Genomic DNA, 15,086 nt, shown 5'->3' with positions numbered 1-15,086 from the left:
ACCCTGAAAGGGGGGAGCAGAGAGACATGAGTCCCAGCAAGAGCCCCAGCCTCTCCAGAGCCTTTCAATCCAGCTCCTCTGCATAGCTTGAATATCTACACATCTGGGAAATCAGTCTGTGTGTCCAGGAGGTCACTGCAGCCCATGGTGATGCACAAGAAGAGACAGGGTCATGTTGGAAGGCACCAGAACTGCTGGAAGCTGGACACAGGGCAGAAAACAGCCTCTTTTGGCACAGCTTTTCCCTTGCTAGGAAGAGGTTGAGAAGCATTAGTTGGTACTACAGGTCATGGGAAGGGAGATCCCCCCAAACCAGCCCCTTGCGTGAGAGCCAGCTGAGTGCAGAGCAAAGGCTGATCCTGGCTTGGTCAGGGATGGGATGAACCTCCTGCACACAGCAATCAAAGGATGTTCCTCTGGGAGGCAAATCAGTGACAACCTACATCAAAAGTTAAGTGAGAAGGGAGCAAGCCCTGTAGGTCAGAAGAGGTGGTATGTGGGACTGGAACACTGGGGCACCCTGGCACAGGGATGGGTTGAGAGCCAAAATACAGGCAGCCTTGCTGTCCTTTTCCTTAAAAACAGAGCTTAGGAACACACAGAAGTTTTAATGTTACTTAAGGTTTAACATTATTGGCTTTACAGAAGGGATGGGAAAGCCCCAGCAAATCAGCCTATCTTGCAATTTATGTCTGGAGGAAATCTTGCTGGACTGCCAGCAACTGGGCCACTTTCCAAAGTCCATAATGAGTTTTTGGTTAATTCTTACAGAATCAAAATCCCACCGACTTCATTTCCATCTGCTGGGACATTTCTGTGTGAAAAAAATGACCTCACTATCAGAGGTTCTGCTGCTTTTCTTTAGATATGCAGAAATGCAAAAATAACCCCTCTCTATTTGATGTGAAAAAATCCTGCACTGTCCTGGGGGAGTTTCAGGCAGCTATTAGTTGTCATCATTTTCTTGCAGTTTCACCAAATAAAAGGTTTTCAGAATTATTTAGCAACCTTATCATATAAGCAACAGATTTTCCCCTAAACTCCTATTCCCAGTCTTGCCTTAAAAATAATGGGATGCAGATAAGAAAAACACAGGTGGATGTACAACAGAAAGATATTGCCAGAAGTCATTTCTAAAAGTCATCCTGAGAGCAAAAGAGGAAGAGCAGAAACATCTTGTCCTCACCAGGCAGAGAAAGCAAACCCCTGCAAGCTCCCATTACGTATTGGGGGTGATACTAAAGGCTAAATAACTCATTCACATGGTCAGTGTCCAGCCTGTAACACAAGAGGCCCAAGGGTTACTTTTACAAACAACTTTATGGTTAGATTAGAACAAAGAATTCAGTAAGTGCTCAAAGACCTGAGATGTATGGCGTGGGAAGTCATCCAAGTGCAATTCATAGGGATAAACAAATGTATTTCTTTTGTATATTCTGGGAACAATCCCTCATACTGGCTGACACCAGTGCCCCCACAAAGCTGTGGACAAGGACATATCAGCACAGGGAACCAAAGACAAATTAAGAAGCAAGCAATGAGGAACAATCATTTGGGGCTGTCTTCCCAATGTTAGCTGAGTTTTCCTGAATAATCCAACGTGCTTGTGTCCTCTGCCAGCACTGTTTCTTCTTTCAGTGCTGAACAAGTAAGTTATTCCTCACTTTCTTGCTTAGACTTTTGTGTGATGCCAAGCAGGCAAGATGACTGACCACTTTTCCCCAATGGATGACTCCTAGGGTGATGGTGGAAACTTCTTTTGGCAGAATATACTTTGCACTGTCCCTGGTTAATCCTTCCATACAAACATCACTGATGATTCATGCACATCCACTTGAAAATCAAAAGCAGCTCAGCAGCAAAGTGTGAAAGTATGATCCAAGATTTATCTCCAGATCTGTAACTGTTTATAAACAATAACAAACCAGTAACTTTTTTGTCCTAATAGTGAAGAGAATCAGAAGAAAATTCAAAGCAAATTGTGTTTGACCTCTTGCAGAAGACTATGAATAACCAGGGGATGAGGCAGAGCATTCTGTGCCTCCAGGTTCTTTTCCAGCTTTGAAACACAATTTTCTGTTGCTTGCATAAATTAACTGAATCTTCACTATATAAAGTATGCATGTGATCAGTATTTTAGTTCCCCAAGCTTTTGTCACCCCTTATGTGACCCAGAAAGGTACAAAATCCAGCTGCTGGGAATCCAGTGAAGTCTCTTGCTCTTCTTACACTTTATATTTTTAAGCTGGACACATTATCAAAACTACCTTGTGATAAGTGGAAAGCCGAGCTCAACAGTGAGGCTGTTTCAAATTGAGAAATACTGCAACTGGAATAACAGGAAATTTCAGGCTCTAAAATTAATTTTTGTGAATAATGACTTCTCATGCAAAACAGGTTTTGATAAAAACTCCACTGGTGCGGCCTCTGCAATCTGGCTGTCATTAACGAGGAGACTTAGAGGCTGGCACTGAAACAAAAGTATTCTTTCCCAAGACATCCTTGCATATCACGGAAACAAATACTTCTCTACAGCATCAGTGCCACAGAAACAGTTTGTTCTTCCAGTGTCATAAAGTGAGGGCTCTCAAGTGAGACTGAGCTTGTGTCTGGAGGCACTCAAACCACTTGCAGTAATATTAGCTCAAAGCATCTTTGATTTATGCCTGGCTTCTGTGTTGGTTTCCCCTGAGTTTCCATCTTCTTAAATGACAACAGTCTGTCCAGAGTGGCAGTGAGGATCTGTGGGAGAGGTGATGAGGTGAGGCTGGACGTTTTGCTTGGATTGCTTTATGTAAAAATGCATCTCCAACTGGTTTAGGCACGTGCAAGGAGCTCCAACTCTGCTGATTGTGGAGCTGGAAATGGCATATCCAGATGGGTGCAGTGGCATATTGGAACAAATAACTCCTGCTCAGGGCAGGATTAACTCCCAGCATTGCACCAGGGTGATTGTGCTGCTGGTTCTTGAGGCATCTCAGTGCCATGTCACACTGGGAGACCACTGGCACTGCTGCCTTTGGTGGTGTGGCACTGCTGAGACCACAAACCTACGTGTCAAACCTGTACCCATCACTGGTGGTATCAGACACGCCAGCAGGGCTAATTCCTTCCAGCTTAGGGAAGCACCCTCCTCCTCTCTCTTTTTACTGTATCCCAGACATCCACTTTCTTAAGAGACCACATCTGCAACTCCTGGCTATTCCTGGAAGCAAGGATGAGATCCAGACCAAGACTACGACACGTGAGATGTGGGCTGGGTTTCTAAGATCACATTGCACTCAGCAGAGATGGAGTCAAGGGAGGATGGAGAGTGATGTAAATGTACCACACAGCACATGAATCCACACTGTGAAAGTAGGGCTCTGAGCAGGCAGCAGGGTGGGATCCAGCCACCTCAGCATGGGCATCTGGTGCAATTTGACATGGTCCATGGTCTCCAGCTTGGATCCATCTGCCTCTCCAGAAGGAATGTCTCTGCAATGTGTTACATCTGCCAGATCCATGTGGCTGCCCAGGACCCCCCAGCATGGCAATGAACATGCAAGTTTAGGCAACTGAACAGCACATCCTGGTGAAATGGCTGCTTGCATCCACCCAGGCTGGGTTGAGGTGCCCAATGCACCTGGAGAAGCTGAAGTGCACAGGGCCCCTGATGCCAGGGGCTGTGGGGGGCTAAGCAAAGGGAGCCCTGGAGTGCTGCTGACTGCTACACGAGCTGAAGGATGTGGCTTACACATTGAAAGAGGTGGTTTGGTCTCAGACCCAATCCCACCCAAGCTGTAACAGTCTGGCAAAGACATTAACAGGCTCCTTCTACAGCAATGGTTATTGCTGTTCATTTGGGCTGTACAAAATACAAATCAAGACCTTATTACCTGAAGCACAGAAACCCTGAAAAGGTTTCCTTGTCCTGCAAACAGGGATTCATAGAGGCTCATTCTTACTGAGATGATTTAAGCCTTCTGGGTTGGGAATTCCCTGTATAGCAAATAGGGAATTTAAATTTGAGGAGTGTGCATGCCTTGCTCGACAAGCTGATCACACGCTGATTTGGAAAACAGAGAAGGAAACGGAGCTGAACCTTGCAGAAAGAGCAGCCTTGCTTAGGAAGGAGAAAGGATTACAGAGGAGATTAAAATCTTCCACCTGTTGAAGAAGTGTTCATAAACTGGGTGTGGAGGACACATTGCTTAGCACTGCCTCACCCCTATTCCTTAGCAAGACCCGTGAAAGCAACAAGTGAAATAATCAGGTCTGCCAGCACAAAAGGCCTTTGGTGCATGAGCCACTGACACATGGGACTGACAACCTGGAGGAAAGCAGAGCCAGGTTTCTCTTCAGAAAGCCAGATGCAACAGTTCACAGCCCTCCCTTGGGCTGCCAGATGGACACACATTTTCACGGTGTATATTTGGCAATAAACTGAACCCAGGCAGGAGCTGAGCCTGGAGATAAGGCAGAGTAGTGCTAGCTCCCACCTGCATCCTCCTTCTCCCACTCTCTGAAGCTGGTAGTCAGCAAAGTGCTAAAAGAGCATCAGAAAAGACTCCAGCTGTGTCCTGCCATGGCTGGCAAAGAATGACAATGTCAAAAATCCCAACCCCTAGGACTTCCATGATCAGGTTTGCCTGTGAAAAATGGTAACTTTGAGTCAGCATACATCCTCCTCATCTAAAAGAGCACTAGGGAATGATTTCTGAAGCAGCCTCTGAGGTACTTTGGCACGTCTGTCCTCTTCCTCACTGCTGTAGTAGGTCCCGCTGGGCTTTGAAACAAAGTCAGAATCAGCACTGTTGATTTTTGCTTTGTTTAGCAAAAGCTTTTTGCATCCTGCTATTGATGGCTGCTCTGAAAGAAATCCATTCCCATGTAAGTTTTGTACTCAACAAGTTTTCAAATATTCATGTAGATTAGAAAGTCAGTCATAAAACTAATGTTTTCAGGCAGGATTTTGGTTTAAATAAATAAACACACATGCAATAAATAAAGCCTTCCTATACTATTGTATATAAAACCTCCTTCTTTTGGGTAGCATGTAACTTATGCAAATGTAATGCAAATACAAAGAATGAACATTGCACAGAGTGGATAGCACAGCAATGAGGTATGTCCTGGCAAAAACAGTTCTACCACACCATCAAAAAGTTATTCATGTTGACAAGCCATGAAATGTCTGCATAAGGAAAAAGGGAACAAAGTAGGAATGCTTTAATGCTGTGCCTCATTGGAGCTGCTTTTTCCTTCAGTCTAACTGTGACAGTTGTGTAAAAGGGAAAAGTAAAAAATAATAAAGCACTGGTAATGCTGTTAGGAAAAGACATTTGTTTCTGTGGCAGCTCTGTGAACACAGCCAGATTTGTTTCTCCTCAAAACCAATCTGAACAGGGGACACAGTAACTTCAATAATGGCACAGCCTGGACAAGCCCACACTAATGCACACAGTAGAGCTCTGGTGGGAGCAAGGATTTTGGCAGCTGAATGGTACTGGTTCATTTCCTACCACTTTTGCTCAAATTTCAGCCTTTTTGCAACTGGGAGGTGTCCAGGGTTACCCCATGTCACAAGTGGCAGGAATTAGCTATTTTGCCACAGGCAAAGCAGGTAACTTCATGGTGGGAGAGCAAGCTGCAGGTCCCAAAGGTGCCAGCACTGGAAACTCAAGAGGTACTCACAGGATGTAGGCAATGACCCCGATGGACCAGCAGTCCACGGCTTTGCTGTAGGGCTTCTGGGCCAACACTTCAGGAGCTGAAAATAAAAAGCCAAACAAGCACATGTTATAAAACAAGACATTTGAATATGGTCAAAAGGCAGGACCCTGAAACTTGAAGCACCCCAAGACCTTGTTTTGCTCTCCACATACAGCCCTTGCATTTGCAAATGTCCGGGTTTTCTGAAGGTCATATTCTCACAAAAAAGGATGACTCCTAAAGTGGAGAAAATTCACCATTTTTTTGTCTCCAGGCACAGAAAACAAAACAAAGCACAGAAAAATGCATGAGAGGCAGAGGGCCATCACCTCCCTCTTTAGGAGGAAAATGAGGCCAAGCTCTGCACGGGTGCAGAGATGCACATTCTCCCTGACAGCATTGTGGCTCCGCCGCGTCGTGCTGCCAGACCAGGGAGTTCCAGAGGCAGCTCAGAAAGGGCAGCGAGTCAGGGAGGAGATAAGCTACATCTGCAGGAAAGGAAGGAGAGCATTCACCATTTCTTCCAGCAGCTGCCTCCCAAAGCCTGCTGGATGTCGGAGTCAGAGGGAGTCATTAGTCCTTCTGCCTCTGGGAACACAGACACCTTCAGAGGGAGAAATGAAAAGCAACAAGAATTGGACATGAACAAAGGAACTAAGCCTCCTGCCTCTATAGTTTTCAGCCACCATAGTCAGAATTTTGCTAGAAGCAAGAGCCTGGGCATTTATTGAAACTCTTCATGGATCTGCTTTAGTGTCTTACACTACTGAGACTTAAAAAGGTGTATTTTTTGTTTGGAATCCTGGAGTATATGTTTTCCCTGTTGGCACCTTGCAGGGCAAATGCTTACACCTAAATTTTAAAACCCTGAGACCCTAATCTTTTTCATGTAAAGAAGCTTTTGCCTTTTTCAAAGCAAAATGTCCACAATAATGCAAGAAATCACTGATTGTGGCATTCCTAAAGCAGACTTGCCACGCTGGGTTTTAAAAAGCACAGTATTTCCTTTGAGTAATTTAGAGTTCAAGGGCTGGAAAAAAGTCATGAAGCAGCAAGTCCCAACAAAAATGTTTCTTGGGAGTCACACCTTCCTCTGCTAGGAGTCTCACCAACACCAAAGCAGTTAGTTAGCTGAAGAACAGAAAAAAAAAAAATTTTGAAGTACAAAGATGTTTTAAAACTTGAGCCCCACACTTATGCTCTGGTGTCCTGGTCTTTTCTAAGAATTATCTTCTTAAGCCAGACAAGCCAACAAAACCAAGGTGAAAACTGCCAGCAAGGTATGGAACAAGAAGAAATAATGAGAATCAGAGAAGACTTTCCGGTGCTTTGACATGAAGGCTCATAGAGAGGACTGAAGGAAGGTGAGGGCATCCAGGTTGCATTTCCACATGCACAGCAGTGATGGAAAGGGTCAAATTTCACTAGGGACATGTTGCAAAAATGAAGAAAATACAGGGGAATGTGGGTAAGATTATAGCTGGCAGCCAGATTAGGAAGACTCTTGAAGACTGGGATAAGCCCCAATCTGCAGCACAGGTTAAATACTACCCCAATTTTCAAGTCATTCAGCAAACTGGGACCACTGCATGTGAACTGGAAATTGGGACCACTGCATAAGAAATGAGACAGTTTCCTATTTTGTCCCATCCCTTGTAACTGAATTTTGGGACAAAATATGAGGAAGGAGGGACTTAATATTCTCCTGTCTTTATGTGCTCAGATGTCTTCCAACTCTCAAGTCCTTCCAAATTCCCAATATTTTATTCACATTCTCTTCTACCTTTGACTGTCTGTGCCTGTTTACATACTTTACAAGACTAGTAAACATTATACCTCTCATAGCTCCCAAAGAAAATATTATGCAAATAGCTGCTGAGCACAAGTGAGCTCCTGACATTATACAGATATGCCACATTACCATAAGAGAAAACAATTCTGAGATGAGGGGATGTGAACTATATAAAGATTTTCCCTCTTAAAACATCAAAGCTGTGCTGGGGCATTTCTTTCTGTTTTAAATGAGTGAAAAACACTGACAGCTGTTTCTGTAGATGGCAGCTCTGAAATAGGTAAGACCAATATAGGATCAAGCCCAAAGCAAATGTGAGGCTATTACCTCTCCTTTGGTAAACATTAATGAAGAAAGACAGGAGCTTTAAATACTTCTTTTAAGGCCAAATGGCCGCTTTTGATTTTTTTTCCAATGAGCAGACATGCAGCAGGAATAGGAGGACATAGCTCAGCATCATCTGCCTCTGATATACGGAAAAGATGGAAATATTTAATGAGCTGAAAAAAAGTCAGAGGTGCTCTCAGGAATGGCGGCAAATCAGTGCCAAGAGGCAAAAGCAGGAGACACAACGAAAAAAATCCAGGAGCTAACAGCATTAAAGAATCAACACAGACAGCTGGGGAGACAAAACAGCAGAAAAGAGAAGGGGAAAGCCAAATCTCCCATTTCTGGCACTGGGGAGACGTCAGCTGAGCAAAGGCTTCCACTGTCACACACCCCCAGGGAATCACTCTGGGCTCAAATCATATACAATGGTCATCCAGACAGAGAAATCAATGGAGCAAACCTGGACCCTTCGTTCACATCCAGGAAGGTGTTTCAGGCTGGATCTGCATTGCTACAGTGCTGGGTATGAGGTGGGGTAACAAACTTAGAGCCTCCTTCCACCTGCAGGTACATGAAGATGTGCTTCCCAGGCCAGGTGATCCTGGTGTCTTACAGTTAGCTTTTTTTTGGTTATGTTTTGCTTTTACTAAGAGAAAAAATACAAAGGCTTATTTCAAATGGAGGGTTTAAGAAAAGGTACAGACCAGAACCTTTGGAACCCTTTCAGAACACCATGCCACTGCCCTCAGAGAGCACAGCTATGCTAGTAAGCTCCCTAAAAATGCAGCTGCTGGATGCCAAAAACTGCAATCCATGTTCTTGCAAAGAGCTCAGGTGATGGGGATTGCTCTGATACTTTAAGCCTGTTGATCACACTGTACAAGTCATGAGGGTGTCCGCTCCTCATAACAGCCTGTACTGCACACAATGGGCCAACCCAGCCCCTCTCCTGAAGTGAAAACCTACAAAGTACCCTCCTCACAGTGCAAGTCTTCACCACAAGACCAGAGTCCTTCTTCCACTGACTCCAGGGGTGAAAACCACTTCTTCCCATTTTTTCACATATTCCTCCAGTGTTCATCTCCTTCTGGTTGGCCAAGACTTTGAAGTTTGAGGCTGTTTCCGAAGGAGAGCAGGGTTTCAGTGCAGTATTGCTGGCTTCTTGTGCTCCTGCTGTTCTTATTTCATGTTGCTGAGTCAGATTTAGATATCTACCATTGGTCAAAATGCAGTTTATGTTTTACAGAGGGTAACACAACTCTGTGTCAGGATATGGCAACAGAGCTGAGAAATTGCCCTGTCATGTGCTTCTGCCTGAGCAAACCCTGTTCAGAGTGACTCCCATGCTTTATTTTTACTTGATTGCTCATGATACTGCCTAATCTTATTGTTAATAAGGATATTCCGAAGGCTTATTGAATATTTTCTAACCTTTGACTCAAAGGATACCAAATAGGTCAAAATTCAACATGGAAATCTATTGCTTACTTAGATGCTGTGGTCTTGCACAGGGCTAAGAGGAACACATGGCTTTGTGAGATCTGAAACTGCCACTGGATTTCTGGCAGAGCAGACATGAAAGTTGTGAAATATAAGCAATACAGCAATTTCATATAAGCAATACAGAAAACGAAAACAGAGAGTGAGGTGGGGTGTACAGGGACCAACCACATAACCAGGATCCAGCCCAATTTGTATGACAGGGAAGTATAAGAAAATTTTATTTGAAGCTGGACTGGGACTCAGAGCAAGAATTTTAAATCTCAGTAGGATTAAGATATTAGTAAGCCACAAACACAGCTCATAATTCAGTGTTTCTGCAAAAGGAGATCAGATTGCCTCAGACAGGCTTTCCAACATTTTTTTTCTAACTTTTCAAGTGTCTTGAAAGTCTGAGTTCCATCTGCAGAAGTAACCAAGCTTTTGAGGGACCACCTCTCATGGAAAGTCACTCAGTGAGATCCAATTCCCAAACATCCAAAATCTCTTTAGAAGAATTTGCTGAGTGACTGGGGTCTTCTCCTTGTGGGTGCCCAGCTTCACACACCTCAGGGATGGCTCATTTTCAGGCAGGTTTGAACAGCTCCCCCATCAAAATTGAGTTAGTATATAAGGTCAAAATCTGACCAGCCCAAATCCATGATGTTCAAAATTATAAATTACTAATGGCTTATTGGGATCTTGCCCATAATCACACACATCACTCAGGGTTTTGAAAACATCACTTCTTCTCCACATTAGACAATGGGGTAAGACCCCTTCGGGTCAGTCCTCACACCTAATTTGCAATGAAATGAGCCATACAGGCTGCCCCACCTCTCCCAATTCAGGTGCTATCTAAAAGTTGGGTATCTAGTCCCAGCTCATCACCCAGACTTTTTCCATGAGAAATGGGGATAAGAGTGGCAAGCAGATAAGAAAATGCAAGACCTTCTTAGAAGAGGTTGTATTGTCAGATCCTCTTTTCAGTAAGCAAGCATTTAGATTGGCCTCTTAACAAGAGCGGCTCACATAATTGTGTTAAATTATCTTAACCATCAGCTTTTCATCACAGGGCCAAAATCTCTGACAAAACTCCTGAAAAAATAAGAACTCAGAACTGTTGACGGTAATTTAATCTGTAAGGCAGAGCTTTAAAAGCTAAAGTGTTAACGTACTACTGGTCACACACAGATATAGTCTAATTTGAAAAGTAATACTTTGATTTTCAGAAAGAAAACTGATATTCGTTAAGGAATTTAACTATAATTACACCCTTCCTTATTCAATAAATTTCCTAACCACATAAACAAGGATTTAGTGTCTTGGATACTACTGTTCTTTGTAGACGAAAATGAGAAAAGCCGAGATAAAAACTGAAACAAAAGGAGTTGAATGTATATCCTGATCAGGGAAATGAGAAATGACGGGGGGCGGGGGGGTTTGCATACTTGCAAATACTTGGGCAGCAGACATGAGTTAAAATCAGGTTTGCTTCCAAGTCAGAAGCTTGTCCAGCACTTCGCATAGCGGGATCTGGCTGGACCCATTTCTGGAGGTGAAGTATAAATAGTAGCCAATGACTACTTACTTATCAGAGCCCTGGGTGCCTTTGACATGTGATATGTGCCTAATTCTCCTCCAGGAATTTAAAAGCAAAGCAGTTAAACTGACAAAAATAATCAATTCTAATAAAATCTTAAAAAACTGAGTGTTCTACGTATCTCTGAAGAAAAGCAGGAAATTAATTTTAAGTGATGGATCCCTGAGTGTTACTTAACCCTAGGTAAAATATGTGGGAAAGAAAAAGCAAAACACAAAAAGAGGTGGCAGACAGGGCAGCTCATGGGTCAGGACTGTGGCATTTGTCTACCCCAGCTCAGCTGGGACTTTTATTCATGCTGTGCCATTAGGAGGAAGACTCTTCCATTGATTTGAGGGCAGTTGGCAGGTGCTGCAAGTTGGAGTGACACTGGAAGGCAGGAAAGCTTTTGGATGTGGGCAAATTGCAGGCCACCTATGCAGAAGCCACATCATCAGGTGTTAACACTCAAGGAGGACCGTTTGTGGGCATCGCCAAAGTGACCGGCAAGAAAAATGTTCTGTGCTTGGAAAACGTTCTCTGAGCAACCTATTATGTTAAAAAAAAAGTACAGAACTAAAGAGGAGCTGCATTCTGCACAGAAAAATAGTAATAAAGAAAAAAGATAGAACAAATACTTAAGGATGTTTTCTTTGTGAAGAAGGGGAAAAGTCCTGTCAGCACTTCAGAAATAAGTGGCTGTGACCTCTTGAACCGGGATGAGTAAATCCTTGGTTCAGCAAGGTAACAACAAGCCTGGAGGCACTTGTGCAGCTATCAGAGCCCAGACCACGGGTAATGAGAGCTCTTAAATATCTCTCAAAGCACTACAGCTCCTGTCACAGGCTCTGAGAGCTCCCTCTCCAAAACAGCAAGTTTTCCCATGTAAATAGGAATGCTGAGAGGCCGCATGAGATCACTCAGTGACCAGAGTCACTCCCTCATTTTCATCAGCACTTCAGCAAACATCATCTAAGCTTTCCTGTGTCTTGAGACTCATTCTAGTCAGTGCCCATTCCAGAGCAAAATAAAACATGTTTTTTAAGGACAGAAGAGCTGACAGCAAAAGTTATTAAAATTGCTGTCTCAGCTCAATTCCTGCTGCTGCTCTGGAAGAAGATTTCCAGTTTGGTGTGATTACACGAGACTGCTACTCAGATGGCATCCTGACCCATGTCTTAAAATAAAACAATGAGGGGCTGATGGCTTCATGATGGGAAAGCACAGAAATCTGTTCCTTTTCCTAATTTTATTGGGATAGAGTGTGTCTGTGCAGTGTGAAGATAATGCCCAGAAAAAAGTACCTGGAACAGATCTGTATCACTGTGTCATAATCACATAACCTGAGTTCCCATACTATGGTATCATCAGAACTATGAAAACAGGTGAGGTGGCAGCTGCAAAGTAAAAAGAGCTTCTGACAGCTGGAAAACATCCAGTCTTTCCTGCTGGAAAGATCTGAGACAAATCTATACACTGTCAGTTTCATGGATTTCATGGATACTCGAGAGTTTAATTTTCCCACCTCAGCTGATGATCTTGGTATGGCAGGAGGCACAGGCTTGCTGGATGTCTCGTGCACAAAGGGAGCCTTTTAAACAGTGTTTGCTCAAACAGACCTCATCACCACCTGCCATTTCATGCTCACTTTCAGCTTCTTTAACTGTTTTTAAAGGCTGCTGGTAAACATACTGCTAATAGGTAGCCCTGTATAATCACTACCAAATGGATAAAAGAGCAAAGAATAAATGACAGAAAACAATTTGATACTGTCCAGGAAGGTCCGAGGATCTAAAGAGCTTTTGCATTCTGACACCTGAGTCAGTAATTTAATGTGGCTGTAGCAGAGGATTGCTGAACATGTCTGAAAATAAATGCAACTCTTTAATTTTACTTTTATCAGAGGAATCTGGCAAATACTATCTTTATGATTAAAATAATACATTCCATTAGGTAAAGCTTCTTTATTTCCTAGGTGCTTGCAGAAGCAATAGATTTGAGGCTATTCTTCACGTGCTCCTGGTGTAGCTACAGGCAGTGTTTTTGAGACCACTCATTCTGAAAAGGACTGAAAACATGAAAGTGAATCCCACAAACCCAGAGCTAGCATGTAGGATTGCACCCCAAAGGGGAAGAGGACACAAGGCAGAGCACAGGCAACTGCTAAAATCTAACAAATATCTGTAAAATCTCATGTGCACCATGTAACAGCACCAGAAAATGAGTATTGTTTCATTTTCACTAAAATATAACCAAAGCTCTTACCGACATAGCCAGGAGTTCCGCAGGCTGTGGACATCACGTCTCCTTTACCCTCCATCTTCGACAACCCGAAGTCACTGATCATGATTTTTGACTCTTCATCCTGGCTGTAGTAAAGGAGGTTCTCAGGCTAGAAGGGAGAACAAGCACAGTGAGTTTGGAATGTGTGAGTGCAGTAACACCACCTGTTGACCCACGCATTGCATTTAATACAATCCTTAGTCACACCATACATATATGAATATAATTTGGTTCCCCTAAGCCTAAAGAGTTGTCCTTAAAACCTACATGGATATCCTCTCCAGACTCCTGTATGGCAACAAGTAGAAGAAATTGACATCCTGAGCTTTGAGCACCTTTTCTGGGATAACGAACTTGTTCTCTGGCACCTCAAATAAGACCTACGGCTCAGCCCTTAACTGTGAGATGTGTCTTACATATTATCACTTCAGAGCAGTAAAACAGAAGGATTCTATTGAAAACAAGTAAATATGGCAAATCCAGGCAGTGTAATGAAAAATTTTATACAGTATTTGGAAAAAGGAAAAGGAAAACAGGAGGTGTTAGGGAATTTTTGTATCTTCTCCACTGGAAACAAACTGTTTTGAGAGAGGAAATGCCTTTACAGTTAACAGACTTGCAGCAAGGATGTTTTAGCTAGAGCTGATTAGGAAAAAATGCTGAAGGAAAAATGCTATAGCACTAAGCACAGTAACTTGTTTATGGCAAGAGAAAACAAGGATCACTCCACAAAGCCCTGTAACTTTTCATGCCAGAGTCAGGAGCATTGGAGAGACCAACTAACCTCCATCTGCTCCAGACAGTCCTGCATCCATGTGTTTTGAATGTGCTGCTGCTGCTACACAACAAAGCTCTTGCTGGGTGCTGTGAGAGCCCACCTCTTCCCCTGCTTAACATTTGGGCTCATGAAAGCCTCCACACCTGCAGCACTCAGCCAGGTGGCAAGGGGCCCTGGACCTTGGGGTGTTCACCTACAAAAGTGATGGGTACCCAACGTTTCCAAACAGCCTTGGTGGAGTCTTTTGCCCAGAGCTGGTACAAATGCTGACACGCAGCCTGCTGTGCGCTCCAGGAAATGGTGAGGAGCAGCTGCGCCACACAACACCCTCAGGCTCCCTGGGACACATCCAAGCTTGGATTCTTGCAGAGGAGAAATTGCCGTGCAGCAGCAGCAGCAGCAGCATCCATCTTCCCTCCTCCAGCTGCTCTGGGAAAAGGGGGAATGAAGAAGTGCTGGAGGGCGATGTCCCCATCCAGGAAGGTAAAGCATTTCCTGGCTCCCCAGCCCCAGCATCAAGTGATGGCTTTATGCATGGGACATGTGTGAACATCGGACACAATGGCCATGAGAGGATCTACAAGCCACAGCCACAGCTGTGGGCCAGCTGGGCTGTGGTAAAAAGGGAAACGATTCAGTTCCTAAAAATAAATATGCAGTTGTACCATTTATGTTTCTTTCTCATGATACCTTGCAAGTCCAGTGCTTTAATTGACTTTATAGTGCTGACACTGCTTTAGGGACTACAGTTTTATGCCATGTTCCACCCTAGGCTGGAGTCACTCCTGATTTTTACTAATGCCCTTCTGATCTGCTGAGGGGTTGGTAGACTTGGAATTAGGGGGAAAAGCAGTTATTTCCTAACGACTTCTGCTAACTCACCTCAGGTTCCCACTTCCATTTAGTAAAGCCAAGAAACCCACACTCAAACTCGTTTAAAAGAATTCTGTCTCCTCAAGCTGGTTAATCCAAAAAGCATTAACAAGGTGGCTCTGTACCAAGTGGAGCTGCTTGAGCCTTTCAGTCCTGTTCATCCTGGAATTCCCTGGACATCACCTGCTGCCATCTCTTCTAATCTGCTGTTGCATTACTTAGATTAGAGACTTGGAGCCCAGACCTGCTTTTACCAACTACAGCAAGTACTATTT

General features: G+C 43.7%; 1 protein-coding gene across 3 annotated transcripts in view; it reads right to left on the bottom strand.

The window, feature by feature from the left end:
- CAMK1D (calcium/calmodulin dependent protein kinase ID) overlaps positions 1–15,086 on the bottom strand; it is a 210,512-nt gene that overhangs the window by 25,049 nt on the left and 170,377 nt on the right. For all 3 annotated transcript variants that reach the window (XM_039570647.1, XM_039570648.1, XM_039570649.1), the window contains exons 5-6: positions 13,143–13,269; positions 5,677–5,752 (exon numbers count right to left, since the gene is read on the bottom strand). In XM_039570647.1, the coding sequence (XP_039426581.1) occupies positions 5,677–5,752; positions 13,143–13,269 (203 nt within the window). The remainder of the gene's footprint in view (positions 1–5,676; positions 5,753–13,142; positions 13,270–15,086) is intronic.

This window comes from Corvus cornix, chromosome 1A (genome assembly GCF_000738735.6).
Source record: "Corvus cornix cornix isolate S_Up_H32 chromosome 1A, ASM73873v5, whole genome shotgun sequence".
NCBI classification, from domain to species: domain Eukaryota; kingdom Metazoa; phylum Chordata; class Aves; order Passeriformes; family Corvidae; genus Corvus; species Corvus cornix.
The sequence above is the reverse complement of the archived record's forward strand: the minus strand, read 5'-3'. Positions and strand labels throughout refer to the sequence as shown.